The sequence below is a fragment of the Hippopotamus amphibius genome, chromosome 16, assembly GCF_030028045.1.
Source record: "Hippopotamus amphibius kiboko isolate mHipAmp2 chromosome 16, mHipAmp2.hap2, whole genome shotgun sequence".
NCBI classification, from domain to species: domain Eukaryota; kingdom Metazoa; phylum Chordata; class Mammalia; order Artiodactyla; family Hippopotamidae; genus Hippopotamus; species Hippopotamus amphibius.
The window spans coordinates 18,008,999-18,031,205 of NC_080201.1; the positions used below are offsets into that span (position 1 = coordinate 18,008,999).

The following is a 22,207-nucleotide window of genomic DNA, read 5'->3' on the forward strand; positions in this document are numbered from 1 at the left end:
TCTGAATCAGATCAACTTCAGGGCATTCCCAATGCAGGGCACACCTCAGACTGTAATAAAATGATCCAGTGACGTCCTATAAACATGGCTTATCCTTCTTCCAGATATAACTGGACCTCATAGTCAATACCTTTCAAAAATTAACAAGAAGTAGTAAATGTTTCCCTACCTCATCCTGACCTAAAGAGGACCTTGGCCAAAAGATGGAGCCGAAAGCAAAGAACTGGAAACAGTACATACTAAGTTGAGAAGACTCAATTTCATGGGCCCCTAAAAAGTTCCACAACTAATAAGTGTGTAATATCCTTGGGCAAATCACAGACCTCCTGGAGATGCAATTTTCTCATCTATAACATGGATTCCCTGAAGAAGTAAGAGTTTTAAGAGCAGAAGGGTAGAACATGCACAACTACAAAGAGATACGCTCCTCCAACTCTACCATATACCAACCCTGCAAGAAAAATCCCCTAAACTATAACTCAGGAAATTTTGTAGTTTTGAAACTTTGCAAAGCTAAAAACCAGAGCCTGGCAGCTGATAAGTAAAAATAATCTATGTTATATATTTTAAAATATTATATTTATGCCATATGCAACATTTACTATATTTAATATACTATTAAATATAATATTTATATTATATACAATTATACTAATATAAAAACTATCCCTCTACGACCAAATTAGTTTATCCAATTAGAACACGTTAAATTTACTAGGATACAGTGTGGTGTTTTCACTCAAGTACTTGGTGCTCTCTGATACCACACAATAACAGTTTGGTAAGTGGAGAGTTAACAGCATCCTTAACAAGCGAGTACAGAGAGAAGTAATTATGATTACTGTTAGCCTTCACACATATACACAGACGCCCTACTGAGGCTAATGGCATCGTCATCTACAGCATTCCAACTGAAAATCTGGACCTCACCCCTGACTCTTCATTTTTCCTTTATGCCCTAGAAGAGCCTCAAAAATGTCTCCTATATTCAGTTCCTCCCTCCTTCCTTCAAACCCAGTTCAAATCCTCCCTTGCCAACAATGCTATTAGGCCACGCAATGGCCTAATGGTCTCGATCTATGCTGTCTAATTTGTTAGCCACTAGCCACATGTGAATACTGAGCTTGTAACGTGGCTAGTCCAAATGAGGACATGCAGGTAAGAGTAAAACACACTGGATTTCAAAGACTTAGTGCCAAAAAAAATGTAAAACGTCATTAATAATTAAAAAATATTGATTCATGTAGAAATGATAAGATTTTGGCTATATTAGGTTAAACAGTATGCATTACTAAAATTAATTTCACCCGTTTCTTTCTACATTGTGGCTACTAGAAAATATAAAATTATTCGTGTAGCTTATATTTGTTTTGGACAACATTGTTCTAATTTGTTCTAGATCTCTACCTCAGGCCATTCTCTCTAGGTGACTGAATCATCTTTCTCTTAAAATTTGCCTCCTGCCATACATCCCATGTTCAGATAAGTGGACTCTCTGCCCTGATTACATCATTCTTTCACGTTTCCTTGCCTTTGCACCTCCTATTCTGACCATCATGTTACTTTCTTCCCTCAGCTCTACAGGAAAAATTCCATGCCATCCTTCTAGAATCTATTCAATGGTCCCTTCCCTTCTGAAGCTCTTCCAGATCCCTCATCTTCTCCCAGCCACCTTTGGTATTTGGTCCACGTCTCCATTTCAGAACTATAGCTATATTTTCATGTTTTTCTCCTTAAACAATTTCTCAAACTCCTTTTCATTTCAGTATTTCCAAAACTAAGCATATAGGAATTTTCCAGAATCACATGGGTCATTTAGAAAAATTTGCCATGCATGAAGTACCCTATCAGGCAACATTTAAAAGCTCCTCATGTGATTCATTACAAAAAAGCAACAATTAATATTTATTGAGCACTCACCGCATGCCATGTACCCTCTCACTAAATTTTCTCACTGAAGCTTTACTGCCACCCCACAGGAAGCAGGTACCTTCTCCTGACTGGTTCTGAAGTGTGACCCTGGTTAAGAACACCACCTGGCACAGAGCAGGCATTCCAAGAATGTCTGCTGAGTGAATGAACAGAGTCTGGGTAATTCTTTCTGAAGAAAAATGAGAAGTCATTTTGAGGATTTTTAAAAAAAAATTATAGATTAGTGAATTCTATTCTTGGATTATAAAAAAAGCAGGGGCAAATGGCAAAACGATGGCATTAATAGCCAAATCTAAAAGCTGGCCCTTCTTAAACACAGGCCGAACAGAAAAACCTCTGTTTTTAAATCTTCTAAAAGAAGAAATAAAAAATAAATCAATTTAAAAATAATGGGATAAACCAGTAAAATACCCAGCAGTGTGTTAAGAAATGTGAAGGATCTTAGTGAAGTGGATAATTTTAAAATCCTAAATCACCAATGCTGACACAAAAAAGGAGAGAAAATAATTGAGGAAGAAATAGAGAAAATAGTTCCCAAGTCATCCTCTCTATAAAAATCCTGGATCTAAATGTTTCATAGGTAAATTCTATCAAACGACAGAAAAAGATGAAAAGCAATCTGAATGTTTCTACAAATCAAGAATAAGCATGCCACCAAAACCTGCCAAAGATCTCTCTCTCTCTCTCTCTCTCTTGCTCTGAGGGTTGCTTCACTTAAGAACACAGATGTAAAAAAAAATTTGTTTTAATTATCTGTCTATTGTATGGGACATCCCCCGTGGTCCAGAAGTAAAGAATCCATCCTGCAAAGCAGGAGATGTGGGTTCAATCCCCGGTTGGGGAACTGAGATCCCACATGCCATGGGGCTACTGAGCCCAGGTGCTCTGGAGCCCATGTGCCAAAACTAACACCTGATGCAGCCAAATAAATAAATAAAATATTTTAAAAAAAATTATCTATTGTAACCAGTGGGATTTTATGCCAGTATTATTTGTAATAGTAGAAACTTTAGAAGCAACCTGAATGTCCTATGAGAAATGGTTAAATAAATTTTGGTATATCATAGAAAGCAATATAATACAGCCACTAAAAGTGACTTAAAAAATAAAGGAAAAATCTTCATAAAATTATATGAAATTTAAAATGTTATAATTGAAAATGTTTAAGGGAAAAACATGCATAGAGAGAAAAGAAGGAAATTCATGAGAACAAATACAGAAGTGCCAAAGAAGAGGGCTCATAAACAACTTTTTTCTACTAAAAAGTCTATATTTTATGTGTGCTCATATACTTTAATAAAATATATTTTAATAAAAGTAGTACAAGGCATAGAAAAGTCAGGAAAAGAATCATATTTTTGAAATACGTCAAAGGAATAGGTTTTGACATCCCAACGTTGTCTTAAAAACAAAGTTCTTAAAACTGTTCAGTGAAAGTCACACTGTTTCATGCAATTGCTTCATCAGAAAATTAGCATCACTGCAACTGGAAAAATTACATTTTTGCTATGTGAGGAGCAGAAAATGCAGAAAGTATAAAATTACTGCTTGGGGCTAAGTGGTTATTAATGTTTGCTTATGTGATATCCACTTACTGCTGCGTACTTTGGAGCAAAGGATGAAAGGAGTCAGATGGCCCTGCTCTAAGAAAGCAGAAAGCCCAGTACGGAGATGGATGGGTAAGCACACCACTGCATATGACATAAGATGGTACTATGACACGTGTGCACAGGTGCTACGCAAATGTACAGGAGAGGCATTTGACCTTACCCAGGGGAAGTAGCATCTGAGCTGAAGCTTAAAAAGAAGCATCAGTCAGCTCAGGAAGAGGTTAAGAAAGGGGACCACCGCACAGAGGGAGCTTGAATATCCCTAAGCACAAACATTCTGACCTGGTTCAGCAGGTGGCTTGGTTTCCCTGGAGCATCTTGCCTGAGTTTCAGTGACCTAAGCCAGCTTTTGCTGGGTCTATTCATCCTGATGACCGAACCACAGAGTTTTCTTGGGATCTGAAGTCAACAGAGACCAGGGCCTGGTCCCTCTGTATCTCCTCCCCTTCAAGATAGAACACCAAGAAACCTGGTCTCCATAAGCAGCTTTTTCTTATAAAACTTTCCCCATTTCTTACTTTTCTGGTGGCTTCAACTTTAAGAATGGTAAACACCTTTTCAAAATCCTAACTAAAACCACAGTACACATATAATGGAAAAAAAAACGCATAGTGTTTACACAGTTATAGTTACTAACAATCCATAGATCCCAAGGATTTTGGGGGTATCCTGCCCAGCCCATCTCTGCTCCCATTCCCCTCCCACTGTGGGGCCACTTCAGTTATTTGTTAGCCAAGTCCTGGGAGAAAGTCTCACAGGAGCCCCAACTTTCAAACTCTTGCTCCTGCACATCATTCACAGCAATCTTTAAAACTAAGAAAGTGTACAGTTCCCTGCTCAAAAACATTGGCTCAAGCTACAAAAGCCTCCCCTTGCAGCTCCTTGAACACACCAGACATGCATTCCACTGTTCCCTCTACCCAGAGCACTCTCTCCCAGAACTGAACACTGCTAACTCCCACACTTCCTTCAAATCTGCTCAGATGGTATCATCTCAATAAGGATAAGGTTTTACCCTGGCCGCCCTATTTAAACTGCACTCCTATCACAAAGCCCCCACTTCCCTATTCAATCCCCCTTACCTTTCTTTACCCTTAATCTTTTTTCTGGGGTACTGATGGCTTTTAGGCCATCATATAATTTCCTTACTTACTGAGTTTTTCTGTCTCCTCCTTCTAAGATATAAGCTCCATGAAAGCAGAGACCATTATAAATTTTGTTCACTTATGTATTCCAATCACCTAGAAAAGTGTCTTAATACATCACAGGAGTTTAATGACTACCCGCTGAATGAATGTATGAACAAATTACCAAGGCGAAAAAGAAAAAGATCCAAATTCCCTTGTGTTCTCATCTACCCAGTGCCTGCGGCCCAAACCCACTGTCACACAGGACAATGGTTTCGGGTATAGGCCCCTCATCTTCCTGCCTCCCAATCCCTGAAAAACAGTCAATCAGCTCTAGTCCCACCCCCTTCATTTTCACCTGCTTAGACTCTATTCCTATTCAAAGGTGACAGTTCCACTGACTCTTTCCCATAGGCAGAATTTTCTCTCCCTTCTGCACTCACAGCAGTCCCTGGATCTCTGCAGCAACACTTGACACCACCTTTCTAGTGCTATACTTCTGCATGAGGCTGTCTTCCCCCACTCAATCAACTTCCTGGATAAGTAGTCACATGACTCAACTACTCATCTTTTTGCATTCCTCTGAGGGCCCTGCTCAGAGAAAGGGAACCACTGCCAAAGGGAAATTTCTGCCTAAAAGCCCCATTTGTAGGGCCAGGGTTCTGTTCTGTCCTGTCCTCTGTCCCTAGTCATCATCTGCAGCCTGAGTTAGGTAACTCAAGTGAACACTGTCAGGCTATTCCATAAGAATAAAACCAAAACAGAGTACTTTAGGGAAGACAGCTCTAAAAGTGCAGTTAAAAGAGGTCCCTAAAGTTCACTGCTCAGAACAAAGATCCATTTTCACCATCAAAAGGCAACCCTCCCTCCCACCAAGTGGAAATGATCATCACCCCCATGAGGTGTTAAGGGTGTTAAGTGATCGGAATTCTCACAACCTACTGAGGAAACACTCTACATGGAAAGGTGCTGATGACAGTGATTTTCTCTGGCTCTCCTCAAAACAAGTAACTGTTTTGTTCTAGTATTGTCACTTGTCTTACTCCTTAAGGCTCACCGCTATAGAACATAAACATATAACAATAAGTAAAAAAATATAAAGGCATTATATATTGTGTTTAACTCAATGTAAACTGCTTTTAAAGAACTTTAGTATTTTTATCTGATTTGATCGTCTCACACCCTAGCAACTGGAATCTGTGATTTTTCCTTAATTGTAAACTGTGGATTAAATACCATCTGAACTTTGTTATATTTTCACGGATAGGCTCTTTATAAATGAACGGGTAACCTCAGAGTTGTGATGCTTCTAGAAAATGCCTCCTCTCTACAAGAATAAATGGGTTCACAAATCAGTGTCATATTAATTAAGTTGAAGGCCGGACGTCTGGGGATGTGCATTATTATACCTCTGTTAAAGCAGAAATTAACATGAAAAGCTATGGGACAAGTCCTTCCTTGTTGTTTCCCTCCTTGCAGGGGAAGAGCCCATCTCTAGCCTCTTCCTAGGCAAGTCCAAACCAGGCTTTTTGGCCCCTTAAGGTCTCCCTATGGCCCCTGGGTCAGAAGCTGGGGCTCTTCTCTCCACTCACAGTCACTTTCCCCTCTACAGTTTTCTATCCTGTCACCCCACCCTCTAGATTCCTAATTGACAGAGTTCAAGGAATTGGCTTGGCACTCAGGATTCTCAACACTGACACTTCCCAACACATCCACTCTTAAATCTTCCCACAAGACTACCCCGTCCTGGTCCCCTCCTCCCCACAGCGCAGCCCTGCTTTGGGGAAGCCCGCTCCCCTCTGCTCTGAACACCCTGGTTTCACACGGCCAGGAGGCTCCGAGGGGGAGGCCAGGAAGGGGAGTCGCTCAAGCGGAGAACAATGACTGCTTCAAATACGCCCCGGGGTAGGGACGGGCTGCTCACCTGGGGCCTGGCTGTCGGAGGCCTGGGGGCCATTCCAGCGTTGCGGAGCCCGGCTCCCAGACAGGGTCTGGGGAGAGAGCAGAGGGCCCACTCAGCCCGGCTGTAACCGTCGACCCCACCGCGCCCCGCCCGGCCGGGCCTTGCCTCAGCCCCTCAGCCACTTCTCCAGGGGAGAGACGGTGGGAAGGTGAGCCGGCCCGCCTGGGCCTGCCTCCCCCAAATTAAAAGCTCGCCGCCTCCTGGACAACCTCCTCCGGCCACGCCCAGTCCCACCCGCGGGACGGTGGGCGCGGCCGCGCGCACACTCGCCAAGCCCGTGGGAGGGGCCGCCCCAACCCGCGCGCTCGGAATCGCCGCCTCCTGAGGGCTCCGGATTTCGCGACCTCAGGCCCACCTAGGGCTCGGGCCCGCTCCTCCCGCCCGGGCTGCAGGCTCAGTCCTCTGCAATTCTGAAGTGCGAGGGACGGCCCAAAGCGGCATTAGCCGCCCCGGGACCGGACAATGGCCGCAGCGGCGGGGTAGAGCCGGAAGTGCGCCTGCGCACGCGGAGCCTTGCTCCCGCGGTCGCCGGGCCGTGGCGGGCGCGCGACTACACTTCCCAGAGCTCCCCGCGCGTGGGTCCCACCGAGGCTGCCCCGGAGGACGCGGCGCTTCCCGAGGCGCCCGGGTGGGGACCGATATCGGGGCCGAACGGGTTGGAGAGGGGGGCTTGGGTACTCCTGCGTCCGCTTATTCCAGTAACAGTCACTGAGAGCCTTCTCTGTGTCAGGGGCGCGTTGCTAGGGGCGGGATACAACGGTAAATCGGGCAGGAAAGATCCTGCTTTCTGGGAGCGAGCATGCACTCCTGTGGACGAGGCCGACCAGAAAAACGTAAACATAACAACAAAATAATTTCACGTACTGACTTCAGCTATAGGCATATGACAGTGAAGGGAGTGGGGCAATGTTGCCTCCTCTATGCTGTCTTCACCCGTGGGTCACTATGGAAGGTGTGGACACTGCTTTCCCAGCCCACATATATTGAGTACTAGGACTAAGATACTTGATGAAATAGTTGATACTACAGAAAGGAAAAAAAAGAAAGAACACCCCCCCCCCCGCCCAAATCCACCTTCAGATGAATCCCATTGCTCAGGATTTTGTACTTGGGGAAATAAATAAATAATGGAAAACTTCAACACAAAGAATTAGATTTACGTAATTATGTTTTATACATACAAATAATCAGTCTAAAAACTTCCTAGACTTAGACTTGATTTTTTTTTAAACATTAGAGTATCACATATTCACATGGTAGAAAATTGTTGCAAGTAAATGTTCTTTTTGATAGGGACAAAGTAAAGGTAATTAAATTAAAGGACAAATTAGGTAATTAAATAGTTAATCCCACTAGGGTATTGTCAATAATAAAAAAAAAAAGTATGGGAGACCCCTGTAGGTTAATGATCACTCAAGAAAGCAGGTTTACTTAACCACAAAACCAAGCAGGCTTGCCTAGCAACAAAACCATGTGACAGAAGCAGGAGACATGCCCCAAAACAAAATAACAATGGTGGCATGAGATCCATATCCTGCCCAGTGAGCTCAGTGAGTTAATAATCCCTAGAACATGCTCTCTGTACACATAAAAAACAACAAATTATGGAAGGGTGCTAATTGTACAGAGACCTGAAATAATTTTTATAGTCTTGGCTTGACCACGTAGGGACAAAAAAACTACCCTGCCCAGCCTGGAGGAGGAGCTGATGATGGAAACCTGACTTCTACTCAAGAATTAAGAAGAAAGTGGTCTTTTCCCCCTCCCCACTTTCCTTTTATTATAAAACCATTGCCCACTAAGTTCTCAGGGTGAGGCACCTTCTCGTTCACCCACTTAAAAGCCTCACAAGCATCCTATTCTAATAAATCACTTCTTATCCATCACTTTGCCTCTGGCTGAATTCTTTCTGCACTGAGACATAAAGGACTGGGCTCTTCTGAGCCCCCCGAAACCATACCTATCAGTTTCACTTTGTTACATGCTTTATCAAGAGGATAGACTTTATGGACTTCCCTGGTGGCGTAGTGGTTAATAATCCACCTGCCAATGCAGGGGACACAGGTTCCAGCCCTGGCCTGGGACGATCCCACATGTCGCAGAGCAACTAAGCCTGTGTGCCACAACTACTGAGCCTGCACTTTAAAGCCCAAGAGCCGCAACTATTGAGCCACGTGCCACAACTACTGAAGCCCATGCGCCTAGAGCCCGTGCTCTGCAACAAGAGAAGACACAGCAATGAGAAGCCCACGCACCGAAACGAAGAGTAGATCCTGCTCTCGGCAACTAGAGAAAGCCCACTCGCAGCAACAAAGACCCAATGCAGCCAAAAATAAATAAGTAAACAAACAAACCATTTAAAAACAACAGCAAAACAAAACCAAAAAAAAAAAAAAAGATAGACATTAAAAAAATAATAATGCTTTCCACCACTGCCACCTGAATATAATGCTCTGGAACAAATGGAAACCATCATTCAGAAATATTTATGAGTGGTCTAAGGAGGCCTCTCTGAGGCAGTAGACTGAGACTTAAAGAGGCAACTGCAGGAACATGAGGGAGAAAAGAATTCCAGGCTGAAGGAACTGAGGGTGCCAAAGCCCCAGAATGGAAACAAATAATGTGTTTTAGAAACTTAAGCCTAATGTAGCTGTAGCAGAGTGAGGCGGAGGGAGAGTGAGTGACTGCAGAAGTAGGAAATGTAGGCTGGGGTTTGATGGAGCAAGGTCTTAGAAGCTGTGATAAGGAGTGTGGATTTTACTTTGTGTGTGATGGGAACCATTAGATCAGCAGCAGCAATAGAGTCATTTACTACTATGAGGGGATAAGAGGAATTTTTCCTGTTGTCCCAGAATTGGTAACCAGGACTCAGAGCTGAAATTAAATTCTTATGCATTCAAAAGAGAGACAAAATGGTGTTTTTCACAGAACTAGAAAAAATAATTCTAAAATTTGTATGGAAACACAAAAGACCCCGAATGGCCAAAAGAATCTTGGGAAAGAAGAACAAAGCTGGAGGTATCATAATCCCTGATTTCAAAACAGTATTGGCACAAAAAAAGACATGTACATCAACAGAACAGAATAGAGGGCCCAGAAATTAACCACACTTACATGGGCAATTAATCTATGACAAAGGAGACAAGAATATACAATGGGGAAAAGGTAGCTTCTTTAATAAATAGTGTTTGGAAAACTAGACAGCTACATGCAAAAGAATTAAACCAGATTCTCTCTCATACCATGCACAAAAATAAATTCAAAATGGATTAAAGGCTTAAATGTAAAACCTGAAATCATAAAACTCCTAGAAGAAAACATTGGCAGTACTCTCTTTGACATAGGGCTTAGTAATATTTATTTTTGCAGATACGTCTTCCCGGGCAAAGGAAACAAAGCAAAAATAAACAAAAGGGGCTATATCAAACTAAAAAATTTTTGTCCAGTGAAGGAAATACCAATAAAATAAAAAGACCACTTACTGAATGGGAGAAGAGACTTGTAAATAATACATCCAATGAGGTTAATATCCAAAATATACAGAGAACTCATACAACTCAACATCAAAAAACCAAACAACCAAATTTAAAAAGTGGGCAGAGGATCTGAATAGACATTTTTCCAAAGAAGACGTACAGATGGCCAACAGACACATGAAAAGATGCTCAACTTCACTAATCATCAAGGAAATGAAAATGAAAACCACAATGAGATATCATCTCACACCTGTCATAATGGCTACTATAAAAAAGACAACAAATAAATGTTAGTGAGGATACTGACAAAAGGGAACCCTCATGCACTGTTGGTGGGAACGTACAGTGCTGCAGCCACTATGAAAAACAGTTGGAGATTTTTCAAAATATTAAAAACAGAACTACCATGATCCAACAATTTCATTCCTGGGTATTTATCCGAGGAAAACAAAAACACTAACTAGGAAAGATATATGTACCCCTCTGTTCATTGCAGCATTATTTACAATAGCCAAGATATGGAAGCAACGCAAGTGCCCATGAATAGAGGAATGGATAAAGATGCGGTATATACACAATAAAATATTAGCCATAGAAAAGAATGAAATCTTACCATTTTTGACAACATGGATGGACCTAGAGGATACTATGCTAAGTGAACGAAGTCAGAGAAAGACAAATGCTGTATGATTTCACTTGTATGTAGAATCTGAAAAACAAAACAAATGGACAAACAGAAGCAGTTATAGATACAGAGAACAAACAGATGGTTACCAGAGGAGAAGGGGTGGGGGGAAGAAATAGGTGAGCAAGATTAAAGGTACAAACTTTCAGTCCCAAAATAAATGAGCCGCGGGTCTGAAAGGTATGGTGTGGGGAATACAGTCAACAACAAAGTAATATCTTTGTGGTTGGTGTATTGTAACTAGACGTGTGCTGAGCATTAGAAATGCACAGAGAAAAATCACTATGTTGTGTAACAGGAACTAACACAGTGTTGTAGCTCAATTATACTTCAAAACCCAGGAAACAAACAAACCAACAAATTCATAGAAAAAGAGATCATATTTGTAGTTGCCAGAGGCAGGGGGGAGGGGGAGGGGAAATTGGATGAAGGCAGTCAGAAGATACAAACTTCCAGGTATAAGTAAGTACTGGGGATGTAATGTACAACATGAGCCGTATAATTAACACTGCTGTATGTTATATACGAAAATTGTTAAGAGAGTAAATCCTGAGCTCTCATCAGAAAAATTTTTTTCTATTTCTTTCTTTTTATTTATTTATTTATTTATTATTTTTGGGGGGGTACACCAAGTTCAATCATCTGTTTTTATACACATATCCCCGTATTCCCTCCCTCCCTCGACTCCCCCCCACCCTCCCCATCCCACTCCTATAAGGCATCTTCCATCCTCGAGTTGAACTCCCTTTGTTATACAACAACTTCCCACTGGCTATCTATTTTACAGTTGGTAGTTCTATTTCTTTCATTCTGCATCTATACAAAATGATGGATGGTCACTAAACTTATTGTGATGATCATTTCATGATGTATGTCAGTCCAACTATTATGCTGTATACCGTAATCATACTGTGCTGTATGTCAATTATTTCTCAATAAAACTGGAAGAAAGATTAGAAAAATTGGGGGCTAGACACCCTCAGGTCTTACAAAAGGGGTCCAAGTACTAAATTTGCCCTGCTTCTATAACCATCACCTCAACTCCACCCCTCTTTCCCAGGTTGTATAAAGAGACTAGGATGGGAAAGAAAAGGAAGAATTCTTCACAATAGCAAGCCCTCCACCTAGTGGAAAATGCGAGGTTCTAGCCTCACTCCAAGATGCATGTGAGAAAGAAAACATTGAGAGCACCCAGGAGAAGGGGAGGGTTTATAAACTACCCCCAGGCCTCCCCAAAGCAAGGGATAGAGGAATTAGAGAACAGGCTGAGTTTAAGGAGAGCAGCCTGCATTTTCATTATTTGTGTAAGTGGATGCAGTGGAAAACGACTGGGCTTTTAGCCCCCAAGGGGAGTGAGGGATGGGTGCTGCTCACAACAGTTAGAGGCTGTGGAATTAATTGGGTATGAGAAGAAGCTGAAGAGGTTAGAAGAGGTGGAAGCAGGGCCAGATCTTCCAAGTCTGGTATTAGTGGGTTTCCTCTAAAGAACTCACAAATGCACTTCCATTTCTGCCAGTGTGGCTACATAACTTTAATGCTGGATGAAATATTTTTAAAATCTTTTAAAATGGGTTGGTGAGTTAGAAAATTGGTAAGGAATACACAGAGCCAAAAATGAAGCAAAATCGATGACAGAGTGGTAGGCTGACCACTGAAAACAAGTTTTCACCTGGAAGTCATTTGGCAAATGAGGCAAAAGAGCTTTATTTTTCATGGTCCTGTAAGCACAGGGGCCAGGTTGATGGAACTCAAATCCCATCCAAAGTAGGGTATCTAATAGGACACACACACACACACACACACACACACACACACACACACACCCCAATTCAAATTGGGACTTCAAGGGTGAACACTCTCCTGGTGGAGACTGCAAGGTAAATTGTCTGTTTCAAACCTTGGCAATGAGTGGAAGAGGTGGAAAATATCTCCCCTGAGAATTTGTAACCACAAGCTGCTCCCTGTGTGTATTTGCAACCTGAATTCACAGTCCCTGGGTGCTCTAAAAAACTGCAAGCTAAAAATTAAGTGTATATTGGTCCCAGGTTAATGGTGCTTCCAGGCATCTGGCAGAAGCAAACACAAATCCGGCCTGGAGGAAACTACCTTTTTAAGAAATATGAGCTCACACTCTTGAATCACAAAACAACTAGGAAAGAAGGAACCATGAATGACAAACAGTAGGAAAAATTGTATAATCAGATTTATAACAACCTCAAATAGAGGGAGTTCTCAAACACAGAATTTACAATCATATGTCTAATATGTTTCAAAAGTTATTTTAATAAACTCAAGCAGGAGTTAAGTATATGAGTAGATATCAAGATTTTTAAAATATTATGAAGCAGAACTGAATAAGAATTGAATAGAATTTTTATAAATGAAAAACTACAGTAGGTTAAATTTAAAATTTCACACACAGAGTTAACACATTAGGCATAGCTGGAGGAGAGAAAACCAGTGAACAGTGAACAGAAGCTAGACTTCACAAAATTATCCATGAAAGGAGAAAGAAAAGATGAAAAAAAGAACTACACTATAATATATCTAACTGAGTTCCAGAAGAAAGGTACTGAGGTAATATCTGAAAACATAAAGGTAAACCTGAGAATTTTCAGAACAGATGAAAGATACAAACTTACAGATTCTGGAGTACCAACATCCCCAGCCAGATAAATAAAAAGAAATTTACACTGAGACATATCATAGGGAAACCGAAAAACAGCAAAGAAGCTCTTAAAAGCAGTGAGAGAAAAGACAGATTACCTTTGAAAGAATGAGGTGTGTATAGAGAAGTCACTCATCACAAGGTCCAGGGCTCAAAAGGGATCTCTGAGAGACAGGAGGGAGACCAGCGTTGCGCTGGAGCTGAGTGTGCCCACGTCTTCGACACTCAAGAGCAGTAGAATAGCAAAATGGTGCAAAGAAAAGTTTATTCATTTTTAACCTAAGATTTAAATTTTTTCAACTGTCCATTTCAAGGATTATTTATAAAACTTGAGAAGGGACCAACTGGAGATTTGGAGCGGGGCTGGGCAAAGCCCTTTGATTCCCACTGCTCTGGTGGTTGGCTTGGATTTCTGCATAGACTTTCACAGACGGATGCACACACAGTTCTGAAATGCCGCCCCAAACCAGAGCTGCCTCTAACCCTCCTCCCAAACCAGCTCACCTAAGACCTGGGTGCACCAGAAGTGGGCGACGTAACTGGTGTCTTTCAGCTGACTGCCTCTCCGGAGGTTCCACGGGGCTCTGAGCCGTGGGGAGGAAGCCGAACCCGCTGAGGAATGGGGGGATGGTCCGTGGGGAATCCGGGACCAGCCTCGAGCAGCTGAGTCCCAGGTGCGGCCCCCTTCCTTCCGCTGGAGGTCCGCCCTCTGGACGGGAGGATCCAGGCACCCCGCAAGAGAAGCGCGGCCCTACCCGGCCCGGCTCTTCCGCTGAAGGTCGGGGTCCAAGTTCCCGCCGCGCGGGGCCGGGCCAGGAAGATCGGCGGGGGCCTCAAGGTGCCCTAGTGGCACCCTAAAGCCTCTTCACACCCCGCAAGCTGGTGGGCAGAAGGCTGCCCCTCTGTTTGAGGAGCAGAAGATGCGAGACTCAGGAGGACTTTGTCTCAGCCAGGGCAGGGGCGAAATGCTTTCTGTGTCACCTGCTCTATCTTTAATGCCCACGTGGATTTGATCTTCAGCTCCTCACTCGGCCCGCCGGGGGTGCAGGTTTCTGGCTGGGGCCTCTCCCATAACACAAGAACATCCAAGTTCCAGTCACTTTAAAATGTTCATTAAATTGTTCCACCCTCTGGGTTCCACGAAAACTAATGAGAGGAGAGGGACCCGGAGAAAGTAGCTCGCCCAAATCCGACCCTGTTAGGTCAGAGAACCAGCGATTCCTGGAGCAACAGGAAACTCGGGTCTCCTGTCTTCCGTGCATACTCGAGCCAGGAGGACAAGACGGGGGTGCTGGGTGGGGGCTGCGTAGCTTCAGCCCTCCACTGCGAGGTCTTTGGCTGAGCTTCCAGTCGGACTCAGGGGAAGCGAGTCTCAGAGCTCCGGTGCTCCTCTTCAGATATGACCAAGAACCTGCTTCAATCTGGAGCTTCCAGGGCGTCCTTCGGCAGAGCGCTGGGCTCGAGCGCCACCGCCTGCCCCTACAGCTCTCTATTGCTGTAAAGTTATCCGCATAACAATAACGCAGATGCTGGCAGTTTCCACCTGGCTAGGTGCTTTACATACACTACCTCAACTGAATTTAACAACTTATGAAGTAGATATTCTCATCCCAACTTTACAAGTGAGGAAACAGTTTCAGAGAAGTTAAGAAACTTGCCAAGGTCACTCAGCTACCAAGTGTCAGATCCTGGGCCTCTGTTTCAGGCATGCTCTTCACCCTGTGCATATATCCTCCCATGTTACAATTGAGTTCCTGGTGATCCTTTCCCAAGGGCCCTCCAATGGGATCTTCCGCCTGCCTCTGATACTGTAGGCTCAGCACAGTTTCTCCTCAGAGCTCTTATGCCCCTCTGTGGACCCACTAGTCTTCAAGCCAGAGCCTGGCTGGCACTGAGACTCACCTGATGATCACTGTGCATGCAGGCCACCACACGGGCACTTTAAACTGTACCACCAAATTATTTCCTTAATTCCAATAGATTCAGGAGCTAAGTTTTCATTAATTAATATGTTATGGACCTCCCTGGTGGTCCAGTGGGTAAGACTCCACGTTCCCAATGCAGGGGGCCTCCTGGGTTCAATCCCTGGTCAGGAACTAGATCCCACATGCGTGCCACAATTAAGAAGTCCTCATGGCGCAACTAAGAGTTCGCATGCAGCAACGAAGAAGCCTGCATGCCACAACGAAGAATTCCACATGCCACAACTAAGAGTCTGAAAGCCGCAACTAAGACCTGGCGCAGCCTAAATAAATGAGTAATTAAATGAATAAATTTTTTAAAATATGCTAACCCATTTAATATGTTGTAGTGGACATATTTTCCCCGCTCTGCCCAACATCCCTTCCCTCATATCTCAGTAATAGCACCCCCTTTCCTTGGGAGAAGTTCTCCCTCCTCTAAGAAGGGATGGGAGATGGGGGATTGGAGAAGGGGATGGGAAAGGGGGATGACGATGACAGAGAAAATGAGAAAGAGAATCTTGTCTGTGTGATTCTTGCATTAGTGGACGATGTGCAGCTCTGTCCCTGCTGTTCCATAGTTTGATCACATGCACCAATAATGTCCTTTTTGTCCTATGGACAAAATGGCTTCTCTGACTCTTGTAACTAGAGTCCTAGATAATACATTGCACTAACCACCTCCAAACTCAAAACATTCAAAACAGAATAAAGCTACTCACTAGTACAGTTTTTATTAAAATTCTTATTTTGAGTTAATTATAGACTCATAAGAAGATACAAACAGTAGTACAGAGAGGTTCCATGTACCCACTACCCAGCTTCCCCCATAATGACATTTTATATAACTGTAACACATTATCAGAACAAGGAAAGTGATACTGGCACAATACAATGAGCAAGTCTACAGACCTTACTTAGATTTTTACCTATTTTGCATGTTTTTTAATGTCCTAGTGTATAATTCTATGGCATTTTATCGTACGTATAGAATCAAATATAATCATCACCACATTCAAGACAAATCTACTACCACCACAAAAGAACTCCCTGTGCTGTCATAGTGATACCTGCCTTTCTCCCTTCTCTAATCCATGACAACCACTGGTCTGTTCTCCATCTCTATACTTTTGTAATTTCTAGAATGTTATGTAAATGGAATAATACAGTATGTGGCCTTTTGAGATTTGCCCACTTTTCCCACTCAGAATAATGCCCTTGAAGTCCATCTAAGTGGTTGTGTGTATCAATAGTTGATTCCTTTTTGTTGCTGAGTACTATCATATTGTATGGATGTACCAGTTAATCTCTGGTTCAGTCTAATGAAAGTTCTTTACTCAGACATATGGGGTAGGGAAGGTAGAAAAGGGAAAAGCTAGACTCAGTCCCCCGGAAACACACGGCGAGTTATAAGCATCTGGGCCCTTGTCACAGACACCCCATGGTGACATCTGATAAGCTTTGATCTTGGTCAGTTTCTTGATCATTACTGACCATGCCAGCCCACCCTCAAGTCAAGCTTGAAGCCTCCACAAGCCCCCAAAACTGTTTTCGATTCAGAAGTTCACTGAGCACCTGCTGCCCAAACTTTCTGAGCCCCTGCTGCTCAGTTGTGAGATTGCCTCACAAAACCTCCCTGGTGGTCTCCTGCCACCCCGAGCCAAGCTGAAGGGACCCACAGACTCTTGGTTCATCCCTGCTGTGGTGACTCAGGCCATAATCAAGTGGTGTCACCTCAGGGGCAATGTAGTCCCTGAAAGTAACAAGGACCAGGAGTCAGGAGACCTCATTTTGGCTCCTGGCTCAGCCACCTGGTTCTCCCAGACAGGCCTTCCTCAGGCCAGTCACTTGCCTCCTTATTTATCAAGTCTCCTCATTTGTAAGTTGGATGGGCCCTAGGAGCACCCTAGCAACCCATCTTTGTCCTGACCCTGTGGCCTAGTTTGTTTGATCCCAGAATCCTGTTATGGGCTTGGAATCATGAAAAATGTCTACTTAAGGAAGGCTTTCCCCTCAGATACCTCTGTGCCCACTGAGACCAGGATGTTCAGTGACCTTGGGATATGGTTGGTTATGTGGGGAGATTTATCCCACTGGGCCCTCCAAGATGCAAATGGCATCTGAGGGCTTTGCTTAGAGATCAGAAAGTAGACAAAATGAGCCAAGAACAGGATAGAGAAGGAGGGTAGAGAAAGAATGAAGGACGAGAAATGAAATAAGATTATTCTCACATCATATTTATTGAATTAACTATGTTTGGATTTGAGAGCTTCCCCCCCATCATTGCTTTCATGATGAACGTCCAGAGGCTATTTCTTAATGTCTTTGAGTTTTTAAAACAAACTTGCAAGTTAATTAACTCTCAAATATTCTCATGGAGGTAATTTTTGTTCATGGCTAATGTCCTCCAACATTGCAACCAGATACATGAACCCAAGGGACCTGGGCTAGCCTGTCAGGGGCCCAGTTACAGAGACATCTGACTGCCAAGCAGGCTCTCACTCCAAGAAGTCCTTACCTATTGGTGTGCCCAGTTAACTGGTCTGAGTTCATGAAATGAAGGCTTTGCTTTACTATAGAGAGTGATAGGCTTTGAGATCAGCTAAGCCAGCTTCTTCATTTTATAGAAGCAATAGAAGCCCAGAGAAGGAAAGACACTAATTGGAGAAGGAAGAAAATGGTACAGGAAGGAAAAGATGCATGTGATCAGCTAAAGGAGATTCTTAAGTTACATTGTAGCATTACACACGCACGCACACATTTAAACGCGGGGTTTAAAACATTTTGAATTCAAAAATGGTAATTAAAAAAATCGAACACATTGCCAGATTTGTCTTTGGTCATTTGCATCATTTTCTTCCCTCCCCCTCCCCCCATTTTCTCTTCAGCTTTATTTACAGGAGTGCTGTTGTGTGGTCTTCTTTCCCTCTCTGGGTTTCTGTTTCATCTTTAAAATGAAGGATCTGATTTGGCTGATCCAAAACCCCATTTCATTTTTCTTCCACAACTGCTATGTCTGGCTCAACCAGCAAAAGTGTGACCCGAGTGGAGGTGAGAAAACATGAAGGTGGAAATCACCTGGTCTTTCGTTCCTGCCTGGGCCTTTGCCTGGAGCTGATGGCCACACACCCACGAATATTCGCGACACCCTGCTTGGGAATTCTCCCCACCGTCCTGACCGGGTCTAGGGATAATGCAGCGGCGGGTTCCGCAGTTACCATGGCAACCCGTCAGTTGGCTTAGCCTCTGTTGCCCCCTAGCGGACATCTGGACACCTACAGCTCTGTCATTTTTTTTTTTTTTTCTTGGCCTGCGTGTTACGCTGGTCTAGGGAGGTGGCTCTCTTACAGGCCCCTCTCTTAGGCCCTGTCCTGAGCCTTGGCTTCAACAGGCCTGCTCTCCAACCTGCCTGTCCAACCATTCCGGCTTCTCTGCTCTGGGGCCATGTTTCTTTGGCTTTGTTGCCCAGGCCCAATAGCCCTAACCACCCACCCCTCCAGCCACGGTCCTGGGGACTTAAGAAGGGCTCTTACCCAGGGCACTTCCAGAATCCCTCTAGAAAGTGCAACAGTTCGATATGATATGAACTAAAACACTCTTCCCTCGGCCAGACCCCACCCCACCCTGCCAACGCCCTTAATTCAGACCTCAGCTTCTGAAGCTGCTTTTCCAGATGGACTTTGTCCATCCTTAGGATGGGATCCCATAGACAGGACAACCTGGCCAGGATCCAGGGAGGCACCATTGTGGGGAGGGCATCACCAGAGCTGGGCATGGCAGCCTCAGTTGGGGGATGGGCAGGCATACAGACAAACTAATCCAATATGGGGCTGGGGATGGGCAGTGACAAAGTTGGTGGTACAGGGTGTGCTCGGAGCATCCGTGGGGAAGGGGGCCTCATCCCTGCCTGAGCCAGAAAGAAAAACTTCTTGGGGGATGCAATGTCTGAGTTGAAGCTCCAGGGATGAACAGGCACATGGGCTGGAGTAGAAATTTCAGTGACAGTAACAGCGGACTGGGAGGTCTTCACAGCGTCTGCCTTCCTGAGGATGCTATTCCTCATCACGGTCCATGGATCCTGTGTCTCTTCCTTGTCCTCTTCCTCTTCTCATCCTGTCCCCTCTCCCTGGGCATTCTCCTCCAGCCCCATGATTGTAACCAGCACCCCTTTGCTACATGTGGTCCACTCTACCTTGTCACATGCCGTCCCTTCTATCTGGATTGCCCTTGACTTACATGCCTAGCTGGGGAACCCATCTTTCAAGACCCACCTTGATGTTCACTCCTTTTTGGTGCCTTTTCAGAACCAACCTTTCAATTATGCATTCATTCTACAAACTTCTAATGAGCATCAAGCATTAGGTCCAGAATGTGTCCCTACATTGTAATTTTTTGTTCACTTGTCTGTCTCCCCAACTGACCAGGATCTCCTGGGATCAGGGGCAGGCAGGACTGTGTCTTTTGTTTTCTTAATCCTCAGGTTTCAAGATTCACTCCCTGAATGAATGGATGGATGGGTGAATGAATTTAAGTACAGCTTCTCCTTGTAAAACAACAAGAAACAGCCCAGTTACCAGAGCTGGCACTCTCTGACTCCCAGTTCTATCTTCTGACACTGTCCCCAAAGCATTTGGCCATATGTTATTAAATTAAAGTGAATTAAAATTTGCTTGAAATACCCACAGACTCCCCCGCTCCCCTGAGCCTGCAATGACCAGATTACATCCCCTCCAGGCACAGAAGTTTGACATTTCATTGCAAAGTCATTTTCTTCTCATTTCCTTATGTTGCTAAAATATTCTATTTCTCTTCGCTTCCCCTTTGTGTTCCCATTACTCACGTTTAGTTAAATTTATCTGCTGCCATTTAATCATCTGAGATAGGCTTGCTGGTGTGGACATTCTTAGGGCACTGCCTTCCAGACCATCTGTCTCCTCCAGGGCCACGCTGAATACAGGACTTATAACTCTGCCCCAGGGCTTCTGGGCTGACCCTCAGACCCTAGGTTTGTCCCCAAGGCAACTCTGACTCAGGTCCTCCCTCCCACACCTATTGCCTTCCTCCTGCCAGCTTTCTCTTCTTCTGTTTCCTGGGGCATGGTTTTCATTCTGCCTCCAAGCCTGGCATCTCCTGAAACCCCTTTGGTCACTCTGAGTCAGGGGCCTCATAATTCATCTCTCACTGGGTTCCCTGAGGAAGTCCTTAACAGGATCAAATACCCAGCAGGGCAGCCAAGGTTGGGGCTGTTTGGTGCCTGCTTGGGACACTGCCACATCCAACATGTCTGTGGCTGGCTGGGACACCTTTCTTCTCACCTGTCCACCTACCCTCATAATGTAGGGGTGGGGAGTATTCTTTTCCCTGGAGACAGTTGGCAACGACCAGGAAGGCAATTTTGGCTTGGAGTGGAATCCCAGTTTCTCTTCTCGATAACTGTGTCACTTCGGGACCTGGGATTGCCCTTAGGACTTGGGCTTAGAACTGCTCAGAATAGGGGCAGTCAAGGCCCAGTGACCACAGAGCCCCTGCCTCGGCCCTGGGAGGCAGGATCAGGAGCCCGGGATAGCTCCCATTCACTGGCCATCTGCAGTGTGCTGGGCTCTGGGCGCATATCTGGAGAGTTGGTGCTGTGAATCTCCCCTTCCCAGAGGGATGGTGAAGGATGCTTTCTCCTCACCTCAAGCGTGGGGTAAGGAGCTTCTGTGAGACCATGCAGATAGCTCAAGACATGTCCTTTGGAGCTTTAGGGACACACTGGGGCGGCTCTTGCCAGAGAAATCTTGATGGCAGGAGACAGGCTAGCCAGATAGCTTTGCAGTACAGCTAGGAGAGCAGCCATGTCGGGATCTGCCTGCATGCCCAGAGATCAGGAGGGCAAAGGATGAGCAACAGTTTCCAGAGGATGAGAGGTAGCCGCTGACAGGAGAGAGCCAGCATGGGGTTGTCTTACAGCCTGATCAAGAAAGCCTCCTGGAGGAACAAAAAGACATCAGCCAAGGGGTGAAGAAGGGGTCAGAAGGCGATTTAGCTTAGATTTCATCCAGGGGCTAGGGAAAAGGTAGCTCCATGAGTACATTTAAAGGACAAAGAGAGACAAAGATAAATTGTTTTAGAGTTAGTTCTATTTTATGAGTCATGTTTGTAGGGCTACGCATAAATTACCGTACTTAATTTTTTCTTTAATGAAATGTACTTCATTCTTGTGTCAATTCAAAACACATTCATCTTTCTAGAGCAAGATCATATCTCCAGGCTACAGTTATCTACATTTTCTATTGATCTCTGGTTGCATCTAGGTTAAAAAGATCTATTATCTTTATTATTTCTGAAATAGTTTATGCCCTCGAACTCATCTCAATTTTCACAACCCTCGAAGGGAAGGGCTCTTGTTAGCCCTGTTCTACTTTTGAGGATCAGAAATTCAGAACAGGGCTCAAGGGTACACAGGAGTAAGTGGCAGAGTCAAAGTTTAATTGGAAAAGCCAGGCCTGGTGGGGGTGCAAGCAATGGTGGTGCCAATAGGGGATGAAGGGCTTCTGCAGCCGTCCCCCAAATCTCCATACACACCCCCATTCTTAAGTATGGGCAGCTGTTGTTCAGATGCCCTCCGAGGAGGTTCTGGGTGGGGTCTCCTGACAAACACCTATAGGACAGGGGCCCTGGCTGCCCAGGACCTTGATAAGAGTACACGAACCACTCTGTCCCCTGGAGACCCCCACGAAGGAGCCAGAAGGGCTCCTTGGTTAATAGTGGCTCTCAAACTACTGGGCCAAGTGTCATGACTA

General features: G+C 44.4%; 1 protein-coding gene across 12 annotated transcripts in view; it reads right to left on the bottom strand.

Annotated features, from left to right (window-relative positions):
- ZFP90 (ZFP90 zinc finger protein) overlaps positions 1 to 7,116 on the bottom strand; it is a 51,873-nt gene extending 44,757 nt beyond the window's left edge. For 10 of the 12 annotated variants that reach the window (XM_057711539.1, XM_057711538.1, XM_057711543.1 and 7 more), the window contains exons 1-2: positions 6,988 to 7,116; positions 6,594 to 6,660 (exon numbers count right to left, since the gene is read on the bottom strand). In XM_057711539.1, coding sequence (XP_057567522.1) covers positions 6,594 to 6,660; positions 6,988 to 7,073 — 153 coding nt within the window. In that variant the 5' untranslated portion in view covers positions 7,074 to 7,116. Of the gene's footprint in view, positions 1 to 6,593; positions 6,842 to 6,987 lie in introns of those variants that run through there. The other 2 variants (XR_009049670.1, XR_009049669.1) reach the window with 1 other exon arrangement.
- Positions 7,117 to 22,207: the final 15,091 nt, after the last annotated feature.